Source organism: Ictidomys tridecemlineatus, chromosome 8 (genome assembly GCF_052094955.1).
Source record: "Ictidomys tridecemlineatus isolate mIctTri1 chromosome 8, mIctTri1.hap1, whole genome shotgun sequence".
Lineage (NCBI taxonomy): Eukaryota > Metazoa > Chordata > Mammalia > Rodentia > Sciuridae > Ictidomys > Ictidomys tridecemlineatus.
Window position 1 is genome coordinate 108,487,271 of NC_135484.1, and position 23,414 is coordinate 108,510,684.

General features: G+C 40.0%; 1 protein-coding gene and 1 non-coding gene across 16 annotated transcripts in view; both read right to left on the bottom strand.

Moving 5' to 3' along the window:
• Window positions 1–3,817: 3,817 nt before the first annotated feature.
• The window catches only part of Bicral (BICRA like chromatin remodeling complex associated protein), an 81,272-nt gene continuing 61,675 nt past the window's right edge, over window positions 3,818–23,414 (bottom strand). For 13 of the 15 annotated variants that reach the window (XM_078020003.1, XM_078019999.1, XM_078019998.1 and 10 more), the window contains 7 exons: window positions 19,918–20,023; window positions 18,927–19,027; window positions 16,369–16,430; window positions 15,694–15,839; window positions 13,949–14,043; window positions 10,540–10,642; window positions 3,818–7,606 (listed from right to left, as the gene is read on the bottom strand). In XM_078020003.1, coding sequence (XP_077876129.1) covers window positions 6,819–7,606; window positions 10,540–10,642; window positions 13,949–14,043; window positions 15,694–15,839; window positions 16,369–16,430; window positions 18,927–19,027; window positions 19,918–20,023 — 1,401 coding nt within the window. In that variant the 3' untranslated portion in view covers window positions 3,818–6,818. The other 2 variants (XM_040282687.2, XM_021721900.3) reach the window with 2 other exon arrangements.
• On the bottom strand, window positions 16,532–16,638 carry LOC120889407 (U6 spliceosomal RNA). The gene has a single exon (XR_005733303.1). It is a non-coding gene; the product is annotated as a U6 spliceosomal RNA (small nuclear RNA).

The window sequence follows — 23,414 nt, forward strand, 5'->3', positions numbered from 1 at the left end:
TTTGTTTGTTTGTTTATATTTGTATGTAACACTTTTAGAACAATATACACTGGTGCCAATAGAAGTTACTTGTTATTTGGGGAAGTGGGAATTGAATCTAAAGTGGAGGGGAAGCCATGTTTTTGTTGTATGCTTTTTGTTTATCACATATGAATGACAAAGCTTGTTGAGTAATTATATTCTTCAGATTTAGAAATCATTTGGCTATGTTTTTGTTTATTTTCTGCAGTACTTGGGTGGAACTCAGGGCTTCATGTATGTTAGACAAGCCTTCTACCACTAAGCCTCACTCCCAGTCCTTTTTAAAAAACATTTGTTGTTGTTGTAGATGGATGAAAAACTTTTTATTTATTTTTTAATGTGGTACTGCTAAAGATTGAACCCAGTGCCTCACACACGTTAGGCAAGCACTCTGCCACTGAGCTAGAGCCCCAGCCCCCATCCCCAGCCCTTTTTGAAAAAAAAAAATATTTTTTTTGAGAAATTGCTAAATTGCCCAGGCTGACCTTGACTTGGGATTCTCCTGCTTTAGCCTCCAGAATAGCTGGGATTACAGTTGCACCTACCATACCCAGTGACAATGTTTTTAGACTTTTTCCCCCCTTGTACTGGGAATTGAACCCAGAGGTGCTTTACTGAGCTACATCCCCAGTCTTTTTTATTTTTATTTTGAGACAGGGTCTCATTAACTTGCTGAGACTGGCCTCAAAACTCGCAATCCTTCTGCCTTAGCCTCCCCAGTTGCTGGAATTATAGGCATGTACCACCACACCCAGCGTTTTTACTCTTTAGGACCAGTATTTTGTGGTTATTTAACTCCAGGGATTCGTTTCCTAATATCTCTGAGTAAATTATTTCAGTATTGCTGCATTTCTGGATTATTTGGAATCCTTTTTTTTTTTTTTAAATTGAGATAGTTAAGCAATGCCTTCTCAAGCAGGCAAAACTGCCACCCCTGACATACCCTAAATGGGGAGCCATCTGCAGGTTCTTTTCTGCCCCAATTTTCTTTCTTGGATTATAACTCTCCTTGTGGTCTTTTTGTTTTTGATACTGGGAATTCAACTCAGAGGCACTTAACCACTGAGACTCATCCCCAGTCCTTTTTATTTTTTTACTTTGAGACAGGTTTTTTGCTAAGTTGAATAGGGCCTCCCCAAGTTGTTGAGGGTGGCCTTCAAAGTGCAGTCTTCCTGCCTCAGGGAGCAGCTCGGGGCATCTGCAGAGAGTGGCAAAGGGTTATTAGACAGAAGGAAGGAGAGATGAACAGATAAACCTGGAGTTGGGGAAGACAATGTGAACAACAGCTTTTGATCCTGATGAAAAACATGCTTAAGTGGAAAGAAAAGGGAGATAAGAGGTGAGGGCAACAGTCTTTTGAGGGTTGAAGATAGATAAAGAAAATGAGCTTAAGAAATAGTCCATATCAGGAAGGACCAAAAGCCATACAGAAAACACCAAACCTTTTCTGAATTATTTCAGGGACAATGGAACGTTATTTCTTACCCATAAGTACAGGGCCAGGATGAGTCTTCTTACTTTACGAGCAAAGAAACTTAGATTAAGAGTAACTTATAGAAAGGTGTATTTGATTATGTGTTAGATGATGTACTGGAACCCATTCCTGCTGCACTTCCTGTCCCTTGAGTTGCACTGCTTTTCTCTGACCTTGAAAAGAAGTGATTTTTCCCCCAAGGATCTTGAACCTTCACAAGTGTTTTCAAAGGCCACGCCACACCAGCACATGCTCCAGAGGAATGCAGATCAGGGTTTCTCATAAAGGTCTTTCACCTGCAGCAATGGACAGGCTATTTATATTTACACAATTCAGTGTGTGTGTGTGAGTGTGAGTATGCACACGCAGGTGAGCACCATGCTAGAAATGGAACCCAGGGCCTCCTGCATGCTAGGCAAGTAAGAATCCATTTCATAATCTGAATGTGCTCCTACTAATTGTATGTATGCTGAATCAGATCTCTGCATATTTAACATTATAATAACAAAAATCCATTCTTTTCATTCCTGTAAAAAGTATCATACTTTTTTCTCAGACATAACTCTGAAGAGCCTGGGCATGGAAATAGATGGCAGCTCTCTACCAAGTTCAGAAGGAGTTTCAACATCCCATTTTCCTCTCTCCTGGACTCTAGGCAGTTCTCAAAAGTAACTTGTGTATTTGTTCTTCCCTATCAAGACTAGGGTTTCTTCTTCTTTTTTAAATATTTATTTATTTATTTTTTAGTTGTAGTTGGTCACACTATCTTTATTTCACTTATTTTTATGTGGTTCTGAGGATCAAACCCAGGACCTCGAATGTGCTAGGCGAGCGCTCTACCACTGAGCCACAATCCCAGACCCTAGACTATGGGTTCTTATCCACTGAACCATATCCTCAGCCCTTTTTATTTTTTGAGACAGGGTCTTGCAAAGTTGTTTAGGACCTTACTAAGTTGCTGAGGCTGGCTTTGAGCTTGTGGTCCTCCTGCCTCAGCTTCCAGGGCCTCTGTCTGGGATTACATGTGTATACCACCATGCCTGGCAAGACTGTGGGCTTCTTGAGAGAAGAAATCACTCCTGTATTGTCCATCTATCAAAAAGTCTAGCACAGTGCTTGTCACAGAGTCAACTCCTCAGGAACGGTTTGGTAGTCTAGTCAATGCTGGATTCCAAGAGGTCTTCTCTATGCTGAAGAGGACACATGAGGCTGAGTCAAGCCAGACCATACAGTCCAGGTCCTAGCCTCTTGAAGATAGCACAGCTAGAACTTAGTCTGAGCAATGCTGTTTCAGTGCCCCCAGCTATGGGGGTTTCTTTCTTTTCCCTTACATTTCCCCCAATAACCCACAGACTGCTTTTTCTGTGTCAGCTAGACCCCCTTTCCTGGAACATGACCTCCTATACACAGGGCTGATTCTAACCCGGCAGCCAGGTAGTCCTTCCTTCTAACTCCATTTCTCGGGCATTTCCATTGCAAGTGGCCTGAACAGGGCAAGAAGTCCTGCTGGACAGACATTTATCCTTTGCAAGAAGAAAAGTGTGATCTCAGGGCAACACTGCAAATGACATCAAAGGATCCATTCATCCACTTATATAATTATTTTAACTTCTATCAGTGTTATGAGAATGACATCTAGTTTATATTAATTACTACAGAATCTTGAGTTTTCAACAACTATTAGGGTAAGGGGAAGCAGTTAGACCATAAAGGAGTGCAAGTATAAATTCTGGATCTCAAAAAATTTCCTTCCTGAAACACATTTTACCCTCTGGAAGTTTCCCCAATAAACACTTTGTATTGAGTCACACTTGTGAAGGTAGGAAGTCACAAATGGATCTCTTGGGGCTGATTTTACAGATGTGGTTACAGAGGTATTTCTCTATACATCCTGGTCAAATATGGGAATCCAAAGAGAAACATTAATTCTGGAATAAGTCTACGTAAAATATTTTTCTTTATCCTTTAGCTTTCTTGTTGTCTTTGTAGGAACAAACAAAGATTGAAGAAAACTTCCTGCAGAATATGATTCACTTATGTAACTTTTCAAATGACCCCCATTTTCCCTTTCTTACTAAGGACCCAAGTGACGGGACTAGGGATGGAGGCCTCATACATTTGTGACTAAAATTCCTCACTGACCAACTTTGTTTCTTTCATTTGTCACTGTTTGGAAAGGCCAATCAAGTCAAATCCTGTCTCCTCAGCTGGTTAGATAACTTTTTTGGGAATGGTAATATTGAAATAGAACTCCCACTGAATACTTACCCTTTTTTGGGTGGAAAGCAGCCTTTCCTCTTTGCAAAATCAAGACAATCACAGTTGCACATTTTCCCAAATCTTTGGCTGTATTGCAATGGTTGTTTCATTTTGTAATCTCCAACTAAACATTTCCTAACCATGGATTAACAATATAGTTACTGACTGGTTTCTTTTAACAGTATTTATCCAACATAACAAAATAAACTGCAATTTGTTATACTTTTTTTTACAAAACATTTTATAAATATTTTTACAAAATGTATACAAAGCAATTTCAAGTGAGACATACTATACAAATGAAGGTATTTAAGCAAATAAAGCCACACCACACTGACAGCGAGTGACGCGTCCTCTTTAGGTCAAGTCAGTCTGTAAGGCCTCCCTAATCTAACAGAGTCTACTAAATTCTTCAGAGCTAAAATAGTTCTTTTTCGTAATTGCCAGTTTAAAATTTGCTTTATCTTTAGGCAGTACTTAAGGACACAGAAAATCAAATGCGTAATAACAAATTCACACTTTTTTTTTCACAACAACAAACAGAAAAAAAAGAAAAGAAAATGATTTTTGTTACTGAGTACAAGTAGTTCTAAAACTTAACTTTGACTAATGAACCTGAACAACTGAATGTTGGCGTCCAAGGCTGAGCTCTCTTATCCTTCGCCAGAGGGGCTCGACATGCGAGTCATGACCCATGTGCACGTAACCTAATCACAGGAGTAAAATACATTTTGTAATCTTCATTTGTCATTATCTAAAATCTTTCCTCCATAAAAAGTAAACTTACATACAAGGACACAAAAATTTACAAGTTTCATTTTGGTAAGTTAGGCTCTCCATTTGCTGACAAGTGTTAGGGCTTAAAAACCCTTGAAGATGGCATATAGAAAAGCTTAAAGTGGGGTAGGAGGGCAGGAGAGGGCAGAAAGAGAGGTGACGAATGTACATGAAGCTTATCTCTTAAGAATTCCACTGATTCGCAGTAATTAATGTAATTCATTAACAGCCCACATGAAGGCTTCCAGGTATAAAGTTCCACAATGAGAAGAATTTGATCAGGAGGGACCATCTTGAATTAGGGGAGTGTGAGCCCTAACAGAAGAAGAGCCTGTGAAATCATGGGTTCAGGGTGGGCTGTTAACCCAGGGCTGCCCAAACAGAAAGGTCCAACTGGCAATACCAACTTATCTTTCTAACATATTACAATACAGTAAGAAGGGGAAATCTGCAACTTGGACATTGGCACAAATAAGGAAAAAATGGAAACCCTAGATGGCCCACATTTTCCTATTTCAATTGGCCAGGGCTTGGGGGTAGGGAGAAGGTACTTTGCTCTTATGCAGACTGGGTATCTCATGGGATTTCTTTGTAAGGAGGGACAGAGGGGCAGGGAAGATACAGGTCTTCTGTTGCTGTGTACTGAATGATCAGAAGCCTTCTTTTCCATTGCAGGCCAATCTGGAAAAGAAATGCCCAACATGATGACAATGGGGATCATCCCCACTCTGGGAATATGTTAGAGTGGAGACTAATGGGTACATCTCTATGGACAAGGAGATGAGCAGAGTAAGAAAGCAAGTGTGCACACACTGAAACCAAAATGACCTTGGATCCCAACAGCTCAGACACATGTGCATGCCCTGTGAGAGAAGAATGCATATAACCTACCAGTGTGTAGCCTTCCCATTGGTGGTTACAATGACATGGAAAATGAAAGAAACAACAGAAATGGGATGATCTGGGACAGCTATACAAGAAAGGAAAATGGGGAATGCTCCCTGAAAAGAAATATAAATAAATAAAGCAATAAGTCGTGTTCACTGATATGAACACAGGCCAAACACAAACTATGACAGGGCATATCCTTTGGCTCTCAAGTGGAAATTCTGTATCTCAGCTCTTTCCTTTCAGTGATGGGCTGGCTGGTTACCTTTGGTTTGTCTGTGTTTTGGTAATGATTGCTGACAGGAGTGACTACTGTTCTCAGACAACAAGAAGCAGAAACAAGGCCAAAGTCCCCTTAAAGTATGAACTGAAAAATTGCAACTTAGTTTTCAAATGAAAGTGCTTTTGATGCTTGGCTATTTGTTGTGGGAGAGGGTACACAGAGAGGTTAAATAAAACCAAACCCAGCAACAAACAAAACATACATTGTATGTTGACTATACCCAATTATAAAATGCAAAACTCTTTGTTTTTTTTCATAGTTAACATATATATGCTTTTACATATATACATATTATAATCCTCATGGCTCTATCCCGGCCTCCCCTGTACACTGTGCCACTTAACTGTTTTCCATTTTCCTTTATTCAGCCTGGTGAAATTTTTTCAAGTCATGCTATTACAACTAAGAACAGAGCATTCCCTAGATGAAATTTGACATGGATATGCTGAAAAGCATGAGGTTTTGCTCCAGGAGCATTGGAAAAGCACTTGAATGATCAACAGGGAAGCCCTGCAAATGCCCTGCTTATGTGCTACTGACTTCTGACACCAGGGCTGTAGAGTCCTTGGCAGAGCAGTCAGCAACTTACTGCTCAGAGAGGGCTGAATGGGGAGGAACGAGGTGGTCTTCCCCGAACAATACCCCCGCAAAACAAAAACAAAACAGAATGAACACTAATTTGGAGCTGCAGTGAGATATTCTTTAAAAAGTAGCTTCTATCAGTCCTGTTTGATTTTCTTTAATAAGTCTGTTCTTTTCAAATGACTTATGATTGTCAAAACTTTACTCAGAGTCAAGTGTACTGTGGGCTCATGGAGAGACAGTGTTAAAAAAAAATAAAACAAACAAAAAATGATCATCAGCACTTTCATAACACTTGAAATGTGTAGGGCCTACCAGACTGCTCTCTAACAAGGATGAATTTTACTAAAGGATCTCCCTGTAACCACGACAAGTATTGCTCTTAAACAAAGAACAGGACTGAGATTAAAAAGAATAACCTGTGATGAAAGACCAAGCAGGCTGGAGACAGGAGACCGTTTCCATTTGCTTTTGCCAGGAGAGAATGTAACTTGTCCGGGGCAAGGGCTGGGGGCTGGGGAGGGACTGCTGCTATTAACACTCTAGGATACTATTTACAGCTGCTTCTAAAATGGAGTCCGTTTCTACAACGCCTTCACTGTGGTCCGGGATAAACTTTTCTAGGCAGTTTTCCTGCGAAGCCATTGGAGAAAAGTTGGGGAAATCTAATTCAACAGAGCCGCTAACCGTGGGGTCACTCTGTGGTTGCCGCCCAGCCTTCTTGAGTTCCAATATGTTCTTAAATGTTGTTTCTAAACTCTTGGTGAGCTGGAGATCTTGCTGGGGTTCACCTGACCCTTTCATGATGTCTGTGTGTAAAACTTCATTCTTTGGAGAATTCCTCCGAGTTTTGTCCTGGAAGGAATCGTTACATGACATCTCCAAGTGGGAGTCTACTAGTATACCAGACAGTTTGTTCTCAGTACCATGATCTGGTCTGGACAAGGTTTTGCGGTGGCCTTCAGGGCCAGGAGAGCACTCACTGGTCTTCATGGGGTCTCTCCGGTTGCCTTTCTCTTCAGACGAGCTCCGGTATTGAGCTAAGCCCACTTTGTCAAATTTCAGGGCTCTGCCGAGGCATTCCGTTTTTTTAGAAATGTTTCCCTCTGCAGAGACCACGATGTGATTAGGCACTAGATGAAATTGGTCATGATTCGTTGGTTCGGTCACGCCTGGTTTGGCTCGGTCTCTGCTTTGGGCCTTGGCTGCCAGATGTAGAGAACTGGTTGTTTTACTGCCATGCTGGTCATTCCTGCCAAACTGTGTCTCATAAGCAGCTTTATCAAGTTTGAAGGAACAACAGAAATCGGCCTGAAACCCCTCTGGAAATGGGGATGGAAAGAACATTAATGAGTGAGTGGAAGATCAAGGACTAGGTAGCCAACTCCAGTGGTCAGGTGCTGAGGGTGACCCCGACTGTACCACTCAGCCCCGCCCCACCCTGAGTCAGTGTTTCAGCACAATGTGGTACTGACAGGGCATCCTAAAAAGGTAACAAGGCTCTGAAGTCACAGATTCCACGAAGGAAGCCTAGCCTCTTTGAAAAGGCAGCTGCTTGAGACCAACGGGAAAATCTGATGGGCAGAAAGCTCCATTAGATCCAGATTTCTTGGTGGCATTATTATTATTATTTCAAAGATATACGCATAATTTAATAGGATTTGTTTGTTTGTTTTTGTGGTGCTGGGGATTGAACTCAGGGCCTCACACATGCCAGGCTAGTGCTTTAAACTGAGTTATGTTCCCCAGCCCTGTTGTTATCATCTTTTTACCATACTCGGGTATGGAGACCCAAGCCTGGTGTACGCTAAGCATGCATTGTCCCCCTGAACCAGCACCTCTCTTAATGTTTTAAATTAGCTTTCTGCTAATGAATGCTTTGAAATAGTCTGAAATCAGAAATTTGTTGTTGGTATCAACTTGGTTTCTTCCTGATGGGGCTTTGTGAGGAAGGGGATGGACTTCAGTCCCTCTGATCACATGTGAGGGACCAATTACTTTGAAGATCACAAATGAATAGCCAACACACATCCAAAATGGTATCTGCTTAGAAGAACAGTGGGATGGGGAGGAACTGTGTCTGTGGGTGAGCACGGAACTGTGCAAGGCTGGAGGAGCCAGTGGGTGGCAAGACAAATGAGGACTTGGTGTGTCAACAGTACAGCTGGTGGTGGGAAGGAAACAAAAAGTGTTAACTCTGGAAGTAACAAAAGTGAAGTAGGGCTTTGATGACATCTACAAAACCACAAAGAGTATGTATACGATGAACATGAATTATTCACTGAAGCCCAAAATATGAGATCCAGGGAATGTAGTTTGAAATCTAAAAAGTTGATTCTACCAACAAAGACTGGCTGTGCAGACACCACACTGGGGACAAGGAAGCACGGTCCAGCACAGTGGTGCTCATGACAGGGTCCTATGACAAAGTATGAGGGTTTATGAACAAGCCAAATTCACCAAAAGGCAATAGGAGACATTAGGTTCTAAGAAAAAGGGACAGAAATATATACTATATTATTCTTTTCCTTTTTGGCTCTTGCTAGGTTCATAATTTTTCTTTCAGACTTTCCCATTAGTGTGAGTGTGAGGATCATATATTCTATTTGTAAAATATTCTTGAGTCACATCAAACCAAAGAACCTTAATATGTAAGTATCAGAAAGACATCAGTGGAATGAAAGCCATAGGAAGATAACAGTCTAACAGCAGGGGAAATGCATTATGCTAATGTCTTCAAATGTATTAAAAATTATTTTTGAAATGATAACATGATAAAACTTCAGATATGTTAAATGAAAAAATATAGAATACAAAATAATATCTAGTATAAGACAAATGGTTATAACTATATATAAAGTATGCAAATGGGAACCAGAACTGGAAGAACAGCAAAGAACTAAAACATCTCTTTTATAGGTGGTATTATAAAGGTAAAATTTACATTCTGTGTATTATCACAGTGTTATTTGATTTAAAAATATTTATCCTGTAGTACTAGTTCTTGGGAGGCAGATATGGGAGGATTCCTTCAGCATAGACGTTCAAGACTAGCCTAGGTAACATAATGAGAGCCTGTCTCAAAAAACCAAACAAACAAAAAACAAAACAAAATTTTAGAAGTTAGAAAAAAATAAAGAGAACTCTTTCTTTTTTGGTGCTGGCCTCCTGCATACCAAGCCTGCATTTTACCACAGAGTTACACTCCCAGCCCAGAACTCATTACTATTCTTTTAAAAATTATTTTTAGTGGTATTGGGAATTGAACCCAAGACCTTGCATATGCTAGACAAGGAATCTACCACTGAGCTACATCGTCAACATCTTTGTTTTTAGTTTCTTTTCTTTATTTCTTTTTCTTTTTTGGTACTAGGGATTAACCCAGGGGCGTTTTGCTGCTGAACTACATCCTTTTGGTTTTATATTTTGAGACATGGTCTCACTAAGATGCTTAGGACCTCACTAAATGGCTAAGGCTGACCTTGAAATCGTGGTCCTCCTGTTTCAACCTCCTGAGTCACTGGGATAGTTTTTCATTTATTTTGAGACAGAGTCTGGCTAACTTGCTAAGGCTGGCCTTGAACTTGGGATCCTCTTGCCTCAACTGCCTAAGTATCTGGGACTAGAGGTTTGTGCTACTATGCCTGGCTCCAGACTCATTTTCAAAAGGCAGAATATGGAACAAATCTAATATGCATTCAATTAGCAGGGTGCAGTAATGCAGCCTGTAATCCCAGTGGCTCAGGAGGCTGAGGCAAGATGATTGCAAGTACCAGTCCAGCTTTGTCACCTTAGGGAGACTCTGTCTTAAAATAAAAAGGATACTGTCTCAAAAATAAAACAAAAAAGGGATATAATTCAGTGGTTAAGTACCCCTGGGTTCAATCACCAGTATCCAAAAAAGAGACTCATTTAACTAAATGTAGAATTCCAATCTGAATTCTGTAGAATAGAGACTTCTAAGAATATTCATATATGGGGCTGAGGTTGTGACTCAGTGGTAGAGCACTTGCCTAGCACGTGTGAGGCACTAGGTTCAATCCTCAGCACCACATAAAAATAAATAATAAAAAAATACAGGTATTAAAAAAAAAGAGGATTCATATGTCTCTCAGTTCTGTTTTTTTTTTTTTTTTCCTCCCCAGAATTCATACTTCTGGACTTACCCAGAGGTCATCCACACAGATTCCCCAGACTCTTAGGTCCCTGGACCATGGCAGTAACCCTCCCCTACTTGTACACCAACGTTTCTTACCAGGGTCTACAAGTGCCAGACGTTTGTCCCGGGATAGGGAAGCTCTTTCCTCCTGGTTGAACATTCTATCAATCATCACCATTTCAGCAGAGGGATTGATCCGCTGAAAATGAGATAAGTCAGTCATATTAGAGGCCTTTTATGAAGTGCAAACAACTCACTTCATCTTTGGAACAAATGAAACAATCAGAAATGAGAATTTTGTGTTTAGGTTCTGATCATGCCCTGGTCACATAGGATGAATTTTTTTTAACACTGAATTTTTTTGTTACCAGCGATTGAACCTAGGGGCACTTAACCACTGAGCCACATCTCCAGCCCTTTTCTTAATTTTTAAATTTTGAGTCAGGGTCTCACTAGAGAGAGCCTCTCTAAATTGTTTAGAGCCTCACTAAGTTGCTGAGGCTGGTTTTGAACTTTCGATCCTCCTGCCTCAGCCACCCGAGCCACTGGGATTACAGGCATGTGCCACTGTGCCCAGCTAGAACTGATTTTTTTTTTTTTTTTAAGGAAAGGTAATTGACACACTGGTACAAAATTCAAAAGATGCTACAGGGCATATAAAAAATAATCCTTCCTTCTTTGTTTCCCCTGCATACCCACCACAACCAAGTACCTCTTCCTGGAAATATCAACTGCCCAGCAGTTTAAAATATTATTCTAGGCTGGACATGGTGGTGCATGCCTGTAATCTCAGCAGTTTGGGAGGCTGAGACAGGAGAATCACAAGTTCAAAGCCAGCCTTAGCAATGGTAAGGTGCTAAGCAACTCAGTGAGGCCCTCTCTCTAAATAAATACAAAACAGAGCTGGGGATGTGGCTCAGTGGTTGAGTGCCCCTAAGTTCAATCCCCAGTACCAAAAAACAAAACAACAACAACAAAAAAACCCCCCAAATTCCATAGAACACATTTAAAAATAAAAATATTCTTCCAGATATAGTTCAGGCACACACAGCATATATTTATTTTTGCACCAAATGATAGCAATGCTGTTCTGTACCTTTCTTTTCTTACTCTAACTTAATAATGTGTCTTAGAAATCTTCTCATTAGAATGACCTTTTACTTTATATTGTTATGCTTTGTGTTTTTATGAAGGCTTTCCTTTTTATTAAGGCTTTGGATATTCAAAATCAAATCTTAACATATTTTGGCATAAATAAGATAATTAAACCAAATAAGTATTCCCTTTCTCACAAATTATAGAGCTGGTGGCATACACACACACACACACACACACACACACATATTTTTTTTTTAGTTGTCAATGGACTTTTATTTATTTATATGTGGCACTGAAGATCGAACCCAGTGCTTCACACGTTACCTCACATTCTACCACTGAGCTACAACTCCAGCCCTAGAGCTACTCTTTTTGATGTGTCAAAGAGTTTTATTTCAGAAATGGTTGTCAATGAGAACAACTATTTCAGACATTGGTAGTACAATTTTTTTTGGCAGGTCTGGCTAGGTTGCCCAGGCTGGCCTTGAACTTGGGATACTCCTACCTCAGCCTCCCCAGTAGTGGGATATAGGTTACCATGGCAGTAACCCTCCCTTCCTTGTAGACCAGTATTTCTTTCTTTTTTTTTTTTAATATTTATTTTTTAGTTATTGGCAGGCACAACATCTTTGTCTGTATGTGGTGCTAAGGATTGAACCCGGGCCGCATGCATGCCAGGGGAGCGTGCTACTGCTTGAGCCACATCCCCAGCCCGTACACCAAAATTTCTTACCAAGGTCTACAAGTGCCAGACATTTGTCCCATTTGACCCTGGGCTCCTAAATGTCTTATTCCTTTCTCCAATTAACTGGTGCTTCATAACTAAATTTAAAAGTTTCCATTTGGGGTATGAAAATATTCTGGAATTAGATAGTGGTGAAGGTTACACAACTTTGTGAATATACTGAAACCTATCAAGTGTACACTTTAAATTAAAATATGAACTTTGTGGCATGTTACTGATCTCTTAAAAACAAAACCAGGGACGGGACTGTGTCTCAGTGGTAGAGCGCTTGCCTAGCATGCATGAGGCATTGGGTTTGATCCCTGCACCACATAAAAATAAACAAAATAAAGGTAGTACAAAAAATTAAAACAAAACTAATTTTAACATCTTGTCATCAGCTAATCTTTCCAAATGTTATTCTGAACAATTGTTACTACAGGTGCCTCTAGTCCTCCTCCTACATCTCTGGATTGGTGAAAGGCAGTGGACAGCAGCAGAGTGTGGACAGCAGCAGAGTAGGGACTGCTCTGAAACAGTCCTGGTCTGTGCCTGAGCTCTGCTATGACTGTTTTTTTTTTTTGTACCAGGAATTGAACCCAGGATGCTTAACCTCTAAGCCACATCCCCAAGCCCCGCTTTTTAAAAAATATTTTAATTTGAGACAAGGTCTTGCTAAGCTGCTTAGGGCCTTGCTAAGTTGCTGAGGCTGGCTTTGAACTCATGATTCTCCTGCCTCAGCCCCCAGAGTTGCTGGGATTACAGGCATATGCCACTGCACCCAGCTTCTGTTCATGATTCTGCAAACTTACTATCTATGTGATCTTGGGGGAGTTACTTTACCAAAGCTGTATTTCTGGTAATTAAACAAATTAATTTTTAACTGATACATAAATAAAAATCATGTTAATTGAAATCTATGTGATGTCTTAATATATACATACATTGTGTGATCACATTAAATATTATCTCTTTAAACATTTATCTCTTCTTTATGGTGAAAATACTAAAAAATCCTTTATTCTCGATTTTCTTCCCTCTTTTTGTGGCACTGGAGACTGAACAGGGGCACTAAACTTCACATCCCAGCCCTAATTATTTATTATTTAGAGACAGGTCTTGCTAAAATGCCTCAGTCTCCAAGGTAGCTGGGATCATAGGTGTGTGTCACTGCACACTGCTCTTTTAGCTTTGTGAGATATATAGCATGTAATCACTCTTAGTCACCCTACTGTACAACAGCACACTAGAATTTCATACTCTTAATTGCAACTTAGAACCCATCTATCAACCTCTCCCCTGTCTTCTTCCCCACTATTCTCACTAGCCTCTCGTATCTACCATTCTACTCTCAACTTAGCTCTGAGATCAACTTTTTTAGATTCCACATATGAATGGGACCACACAGTACTTGTTTTTCTGTGCATGACTTATTTCACTTAACATAATGACTCCTTATTTGTTGAACAAGAAAATGGTACTGATCCACCATGTATAGTTCAGCAAATATTGGATGTTATCATTTGTATCAATGGGTAAGTGTGAATTTTTCTACAATCTTAAATACCCGTGTTTTTTAAACTATGTTTTGAAAATGTAATTCCTTGAACATTTTCTCTCTGATTTAGTAGCTGTGACCTGTGGAGCTGTAAAAACAAATGTGCTTGGTAGCACAACTTTTACCATGGCGTCTTCTAGGAGCAGGCATCTGTATTTGTTAAGCATAGCTTGGGTCCTCTTTAGGAGCTGAGTGGCAACTGTTTCAAATTCATTGTCCACTTTAAAAAGAGAGAAAAAGAGAGAGAGAGAGAGAGAGAGAGAAAATGAGAGAGAGAGAGAGAGAGAGAAAGGAAATAGTAAGAGAGTGTAATTCAACCACTAGGTCTTTTTTTTTTTTTTTTTAATGGTACTGGGGATTGAATTCAGGGGCACTCTACCACTGAGCTGTACACCCAGAACTTTTTATTTATTTTTAATTTTTTGTTTTATTTTTAAATTTTGAGACAGGGTCTTGCAAGTTGCCCCAGCTGGCCTTAAACTTGTGATCCTCCTGCCTCAGCCACCCAAATAGGATTATAGGCATGTACCACTGCACCTGCCACCACTCAGTCTTTGTTTCACTTATTTTTTGGGCAGTGCTGAAGATAGAACCTAGGGCCTCACACATACTAGGTAAATGCTCTACCACTGAACTACATCCCAGGCCCTAAGACTTTTATTTCTTAAGACCGAAATACACTGCTCTTCCATTATTCAAACAGTGCATGTCTGTGGCAGTCTTTCCTTAGATTAACTTTTCCTTGATAAGCATCATGCTTCTGTACTGTTTTCCCTCACTGTCCATGTGGTCATGGAAATTCATGTTAATATAGCTTATTTCAACTTTAATTATGAAACCAAAACAAAATACCTTTAAATATCACCTACAAATAAAACCACATAAGAGACCAGGAACAAATAGCAGCGAACAGACAATGATCTGCTAGTTTAGATGACCTAAACCTGCACTCCTTTCCAACAGTGGGTAAAACTAAAAAAGTAGGAATGATGAAATCCAGCTGTCTGTGCTGGGCAGACCAGGTTAATACAAAGATACAATCTAGTCCATGACACCTTGCAGGTATGGTCTCTGTAGGTCTGTTCTTTTATCTTTCAGTCTCCAAAGGCTTTACATTTCCTAATTTACCCTTCTTCTCAGAGTCATCTCTGTTTAATGCTGGATCTTCATCCTATTCCCTAGATCTCCCAGGGAAGCACTCAGTGGACTGACAGAGGTCATTGTACTCTGCTATCAGAGATCCCACCAGGAAGAGCAAAACTTGTGGCAGTTCAGGAAGGAACTAGAGTGGTAGAGGACAAGTCAGGGCTTGGCAGTAGGGATGGGAAGGAGGGATAGAACTAAGTCACAACTGGGAGAGGCAGCAGGGCCAGGCAACAAAATGGGCTGAGTTCTAGGGTGGGAGAATGGGCCCTGATCCTTAACATTTTTGTCAAGTTTCCTGAAGTTTGGCCAATGCTCTAGAGTCACTGTGGGACCTTAGGGAATGCTTCAGGTAGGGGTTAAAGTTGCTATTTAGTTAATAGAACTGGTAACACAACTAAGGGCAAGGACTAAGCTCAAGTGAGATTTAGTCCAAGGCCATCCCATGTGCAGTCAGCAGCCTAAACAATGCTTTTAATTCACTGCCCCCCAGTGTGTCAATAAAATACCATGGTATTTTGGGATCCCCTTCATAGATTATTGGGAAGAATAAGTCACAGCCCTACAGATGGCCTGAGAAATTGAGTACAACAGGAACAGGTAGGCCTGTGATGAAAAATAACAACTTATCTACCAGCTGGGGGTGATGTAGCTCTTGCTCTTCTGTGGGTAGCATGGGAGGGCACCTGGTGTCAGGGTGGCCCTCTAAGGGCTGCAGCCTGTTTACCTTTCCTCAGGTCTTCCTCAGTGGGCATGGAGCCCTGGCACACATGGTAGGAGAGCAGTCTCTGCACCGCATCACTCAGTGATCGGAACTGGCTTTTGTCAGGTGTCACAGCATGGGCTTGGTCCCTCTGTAACTGCTGGAGAATGCTTTAAGAGAGAAATGCCAGTGTTGATATCATGTCAGACATGTCTGAATATCAAATCTAATCATGGTGCTTATTTGCATGCAAAGAAAATAAGATACACAGGAATACTATTTTCATAGCTCAGCAGGTTTTTTCTTCAGTTTTATACTTTGTGTATCACTGCTATGACCCTGACCTCAGAAGCAGTGTCTCCACCATCCATTTGCATGTGGGCACTCACAGAGATTTTGGCCACATTGACTACTGACCAAATAAACTCATGCTTTTAAATGCAGAAACTTATCAAATTATGCTTCTCCTCAGAGACTTCCTGTCTCTAAAGAGACAAAGTACTTTTCTCCTTAAGAACAGAGGGCAAACAGTAAGTATGCTCAAGCTACAAATCAAAGTGCAGAAAAAGATTTTCAAAGTACTTTTTCAAAAGGCTAAGAAACTAATCATAATAACCTGACTTCTGTGGTATATATATTGAAGGTTAGGAACCTGAAGAAATGTTAAAATTTAATTTGTCATTTCCAAAGGTGACTCACAAAGCTCCTTTAGTTAGCTGTTTTGCAGCAGGCCTTTTTTGTCCTCCTGAATGACCGTCCACCTAGAGATAAAAAAAAAACCTCTTATTATTCCCTTTTGTAGAAAAAAGAAGCAGAATACAGATACACATAAAGTTCACTGTTTCAAATATTTTTCTTTTCTTTTCATATGGAACACTTCAAGAATTTGCATGTCATCCTTGCACAGGGGCCATGCTAATCTTCTCTGTATCGTTCCAATTTTAGTATATGTGCTGCCAAAGCGAGCACTCAAATATTTTTCTTTTTTTCTTTTTTAATATTTATTTTTTAGTTTTCGGCAGACACAACATCTCTGTTTGTATGTGGTGCTGAGGATCGAACCCGGGCCACATACACGCTAGGCAAGTGCGCTACCGCTTGAGCCACATCCCCAGTCCTCAAATATTTTTCAATTACCTACTAAGAGCATGTTGTAGTAGTATGGCCCTCGATGACCACTTTTTTTCTGTGTACAACATCATATAGGCTTTGCCTTTAATGATCTCTTACAGTTAGAAAACATAATAAAAACAAACTGCTCGGCTACTAGACAAATTGCACATACCAGATTACCAGATCATCACTAGCAGATGTCAGTTGCATATTCAGTCCTTTATGAAATTCATAAACAAAGAGTTGTTTTTCCTTTGTGGTTTTAATAAGAGTTTAAGAATTGTTACGAGTCTTATAAATGTTATTTTAACAATCCTTTTAAATTTTATCTGTTGCTGTTGCCTCTGGAAACATGATTTGTTTAGAGTGCTAATCCCACTCATTCAGGAAGTGCCAAGAGGTGTTCTGTAGGAAGTGGTGCCTCTTAGTGTAAATTTCCCTCTACCTTTGCTAATATCATGGCAGAACTTTTCTTATCCCAAGGCAGTTGTTGACTGAATTTTTCATCCTTAAAATCCTGGTATTTAACATTAAAAAAAAGAAGAAGAAGAAGAAGAAGAAGAAGAGCATATTGTAAGGCTCCAGAATGTGCCCTGCTACAATACAAAATAAACAAGTCCACAAACTCCATGTAGCAAAGCTGTACTCTGTTAGGAGTATAGAAAGAAAGCTGTACTGTCAGTTCTTTAGAAAGAACTCAGTTTGTACTTTTTTTTTTTTTTTTTTTTTTAAGAAATGAGGTCTTGCTTTGTTGCCTAGTCAGACCTTGAACTTCTGGGTTCAAGTGATCCTCTTCCTCAGCCTTCCAAGTAGAGCTTGGACTACAGACTCCTGCCATCCTGCTTGGCTCGGTATGTACTTTAAAGCCTAAACACTCAAACTTCTTCTACAAAAAGCATCTTTATATTTTGGAAGAAATGTGTTTGGGTGCCAATATCATGAACACCTGAAAACTCAGTAGACACTACTTAATCCATTTTCTTTTTCTTTTTAAAGAGGGGGGGGAGGGAGAGAGAGAGAGAGAGAGAGAGAGAAAGAGAGAATATGAGAATTTATTTATTTATTTAAGTTTTTTTCCGGCGGACACAATATCTCTGTTTGTACGTGGTGCTGAGGATCGAACCCGGGCCGCACGCATGCCAGGCGAGTGTGCTACCGCTTGAGCCACATCCCCAGCCCCTTAATCCATTTTCTCAGTGGTAAACGAGGAAGCAAACACTTTGAAGCTCCTGTTACAAGAAGCTGAGGTATAATAGACATTTCTTACATCATTAAGGAAACAAAGACACCTTATGTGAGAACCTGAGAAATGAACAGATCCTTTACTGGGTATTCCAGGGCAGACCTAGACTGCAGCAAGTTTTATCAAACTATTAATTGGTAAACTTCATGAAGATGGAATGAAGGCCATAGTAAAGCTGAAGACAAAAACCATTTTTTTTTCCTTCTTTGGTTTGAAATGTTTTAGATTTAAAAGACTAAAGGGACTGCCTACTTCATACATGTCTGTTTATTACTACAAAAAAAACAATCTCTCAGCAGGGTGCAGTGGTGCATACCTATAATTCCAGTGATTTAGGAGGCTGAGGCAGGAGGATTGTAAATTTGAGGCCAGGAAGAGTAACTCACTGAGACTCTGTCTCAAAATAAAAAATAAAAAGGGATGGAGAAAGAGCTTACATCCTTAATACTGCAAAAAAGAAAAAATAACCAACCAACCAAACAAAAAAAAAAAACCTCTCAGTACATTAAAAACAGATCTGCTTTGATTTGATGATGGGTATATGTGTGTTTTCTTTTCTTTTTGTGCTACTAGGGATTAACACACATTTGCACACATTTGGCATGTGCTCTACCCCTGAGCTACACCCAAAGTCCCCGCTGGTATTAATTGATGAGGAAATGATGGATTCATGAAGCATTGTGAACATGTCAGAAATACACTAGACACATTAATGTTAGAAACATAAATGTAACCAAGCATGGCCCACCAGGAAGGTCTTCAGTGACCACACTGTGTGACATATAGGGGCAGGCTGGCTGTGCACACAATGCAGGATAGTAACCACAAACCAGATGACACAACCATACTAATGTTCAGTTATGCAAATTATGAAGAAGGAGCTATGCAAATAGTTTTCTACCTGCACAGCTGGCTGGCCAGGAGATGATCCAACTGCTTTTTCCTGTTGTGGCTGTGCAGTTCCTAAAGATGCCGGCATAACTTTGTTTCCAGAATCCTGTCCTATTGGAATTAATACAGAAGATAATGTTCAACAGAAATGTTAAGTCAGGTCCTCTGTATAGTCCTACAGTCCAGCATATGCAGGTGATCACACATTCTGAAAGGGAGTTCTGTTTGTGTGTGTGTGTGTGTTATACTGGGGATTGAACTCAGAGGTGCTCTACCATTGAGCTATACCCCCAGCCCTTTTTATTTTTCAAATTTTGACACAGGGTCATGCTAAATTGCTGAGGCTGGCTCTGGACGTAAGCTCCCCTTGCCTCAGCCTCCTGAGTCACTGGGATTATAGGTGTGCACCACCACACCTGGCTGAAAGGAATTTCTTTATTGTGGATTCATGAAGGGAGTAGGGTGGAATATTTATTCACAAAATTTAGAGGCAGAGATTAGGGTTGGTAAAGCCTAAGTAATAAATCTAACTAATTAAACTAACGGTAATAAACAGGAGCTATAAACACTATAACTTCACATTATCTATGATCTGAGAAATAGGCCTTAAGTACTTCAGAACCCCAAAATAAAACTTAAGGAAAGGAGTCCCAAAGAAGGAACTGACTAGGAATGCTCAAACTTTCATTCCTTTTTTAGTATTAATTGAGTAGTTACAGGTGTTCAAAGCCTTAGAAAAAATGGCAGATATAACCCACAGTATTTTTACTTTGGGGAAGGGGGAGGATTCTAAATGTATATAAGCAACATGAGTACAATCACAAAATCACATGTGCCAAATAATACCAGATTTCGTTGTGGAATGGATATAGAAAAAAAGGAATAATCAGAGTGGAGGTGAGATTCAGTCAAAGATTTCATGCAGAACGAAGCAGGGGAGAGTATCCCCTGGAGTTGGGAGGACAGGGACGGCCTGCAGAGAGCTTAAAAAGGCTCCTGACCTGGCAGTGCTGTGCTCAAGAGCCCAGGGATCTGTGTTTGTCTCAGGCCGTCTGCAGTCTTGGAAGTGGACATGGGGGAGGTCTGATTCAAACATTTTTTCTGAGCCTGTGAAACATATAACCAAGATGGAAAAATTAATTTCATTATTAAAAGTTTTAATAGATTACTTACGATGCCAAACAAGTTTCTTAATGCCTACCTGCTACCACTTTAAGATTATATAACAAAACATAACTAAAAACATTATTCTCTTATCACATTGGGAGAAGTTTGCAAAGTGCATCCTCTAAAATCTATAGGCACACTGAATTTTCTCAACACTATTCAGAGAGAATGCTGAGTTGACACCAGACTATCTTTTACACCTGGGACTATTGTTTGTTGTGTTTGGAGGCAACAAGTTCATGGGAGATGAACTAGATGATATAAATAATTTTTTTTTTCCTGTACTGAGGATCAAACCCAGGGCCTTATGCATGCTAGGTAAGTGCTGTACCATTGAGCTGGATGGTATTTAAAAACTAATAAGTTCCTTTTAATTCTTAAAAAAAAAAGTATGTTTCTTTACAATGCATTTTTTTGAGGGTACTTGGGACGCTTCCCCAGATCTTTTTATTTTTTCAATTTTTTTTTTTAGTTGTAGATGGGCACAATACTTTTTAATTATTTATTTATTTTTATGTGGTGTTGAACCCAGTGCTTCACAGATGTGAGGCGAGCACTCTGCCACTGAGACACAATCCCAGCCCTCTCCCAGATCTTTTTACTTTTTGAAAAAGGGTCTTACTAAGGGGCCAAGGCTGGTCTCTAACTTTTGATCCTCCTGTCTCAACTGGGATTACAGGAATGTGCTACCAAGCTCGGTTTATAATGCATTCTTAAATAAGAAGACAAAAGATTTTTAAAGTACCATCAAACTTCACTTAGCTGTGACACTACTACTTCATAGGACAGTTGGTTTTTCAGAGCTTTTCTTTGGTTTCATATTATAAATTCTATAAATTCTATCAGTGGATCTAGAGTTTAGTCTGACCATCCCCACAGGGGGCTTAAACTAATGATCTTGGCTCAAGCAAAATGTTTTCACTCTCCATTCACATGTGGGCGCTCACACAGAGCCACTCTGGCTGTGGTCTACTTGTGTTATCATTTCTGTTCAAACAATTAATTATTCATTTGGTTTTATTTTCTAATATAAAAATGGGAAAGATTCTGACATTACCCAAGCAAGACTAGAGGAGATCATAAAAGAGTCACAAATAATCACTTTTTTCATTCTTCCATTGACAAGGAAGGACAAATCTATACTACCCTAAGCAGATAATCAATAAATTCTTGGGAAGAAACCACAAATGGAAAGGTCAATGTCAAAACCTTCCAGTTTCCACTGCATTTCCCCTAGAAGATCCCTCACCTTTTGCTACAGAAAATCTCTCCATCTGGAGAACACCCCTATTATAGAAGCCCTGGGGCAATCAGTAACCATATGCCCTTCCCACAAATATGTCCAGGTCACGAATACTGAGGATCACCTTGAAGAAACACCTAACCAGGTAAAAGGTAGAAAAATATAGTTTACCAGGGCAAGGCTGGTGGGATTCTGAAAAAAAAAATGAACCAGAATTAATATACTCAAATGACCAAAAGTCCTTACAGTGTGTTGCCATTGCACAAAGATTAGGAATTTCTTTCAACAGCTGGTTCATATTGAATAGAAGAAAGTCATCCTCATGACTTTAGAGCAAAGACCTCCTCCCTTCTTTTGTAATGGACATTAAGCCAAGGGGTATTGTACCACTGAGCTACATCCTTAGTGGTTTTTTTTTTTTTTTTTTTTTAGAGAGGGTCTTATTAAGTTGCTAAGGCTGGCCTTGAACTTGCAATCCTCCTGCTTCCTAGTTGCTGAAATTATAGGTGTACACCACACCATGCCTAGCTTACATTATTACATTATTTTTTGATAAAAATAGTATTAGGTAGCTCCATCTCTCACCTAATTTATCAGATACGACCTGGAATGACTCCTGATTATCAAAACCAAATGAAACAAAACCCCTGCATGAACATGTAGTACAACTGCAAGAAAAGCAAACACAAGATCTCCACAAAAGCCAGGAGGACTGAGGCTGGAAAGAAAAAAATCCTTCCTTCCCCTTTCTTTTTCTTTCTTTTGTCCTGGGATTAAACTCAGGGACGCTTTACCACTAAACTATATTCCTAGCCCTTTTTATTTTTTATTTTGAGACAGGGTCTCACTAAATTGCTGAGGCTGCCCGGGAGCTTGCTATCCTTTTTTCTCAAACTCCTAGAATTTCTCAAATTCCTAGAATTATAGGTGTGTACCACTGCGCCTGGCTTGAGCTGAGTGGTGCTTTCCAGGGGTATTTGCTCTATAATTATTTAACTATCTTTTATGCTTTTTTGTTTGGTTGTTTTTGTGGTGCTGGGGATCAAACCCAAGGTCAGGCTGTGGTAAGGCAAGCATTCTACCACTGTGCCACAGCCACATCCCCAACCTAATGCCTTTATGTTTTATGCATTTTTCTAAGTGTTTCCTATTTCAGAATACAAAAGATTAAAAGAAAACAAAAGAATAATCTAGCATCAGAGCCTAAGAATTTTCTATCATTTGAGGATATTTTTATACAGTATTATACAGCCTATTAAAATAGGATGAGTCTGGTGAGGTGGCATATGCCTATAATCCCAGCGGCTCAGGAGTTAAAGGATTGCAAGGTCAAAGCCAGCTGTAGCAGTGGCAAGACTCTAGTCAACTCAGTGAGACCCTGTCTCTAAATAAAATACAAAATAGAGCTGGGGATGTGACTCAGTGGTTGAGTGCCCAAGTTCAATCCCCAGTACAAAAAACAAAACAAAACAAAACAAAACAAAAAACAAGATGAGGGGCTGGGGTTGTGGGTCAGTGGAAGAGCACCCTCCTAGCATGTGTGAGGCCCTGGGTTCAATCCTCAGCACCATAAATAAATAAATAAAATAAGTTATTGTGTCCAACTACAACTAAAAAATAAATATTAACAACAACAACAAAAAAAAAACCAGGAAGATTCCTCTGGGAGTATGTTTCGGGATAAGTGTTTTTAAAATCTCCTTGTCTGCTTGTGTGAGTATTGAACATCGATACTGGGTACATTTTCATCTTCTAACTACTGCCATGGCTGGACTATACCCCTTTCCTTGGGACTAGAATACTCATTCCAATTGTTATACTGTGAGGCAGAGGCTGCGGGTGGCACCGGTAGGGCTATGGTGGCAGTAATCATCATCTACTGGGGATCTTGGTCTGTCTCCTACATTGGAATCTCCTTGATGGACCAGGACAGTAATGTTTAGAAAGCTCTGCTGTCAGGTCTGTACTGCCTATAGAATTTCACTGGTGAACTGTTCACTCCCAGTCCTCTCATGAAGGCAGGACTTGGGTCTGTCTTGTTCACTGCCATATCTCAGAGCAGGCCTTGACACCATGGTAGGCACCCAG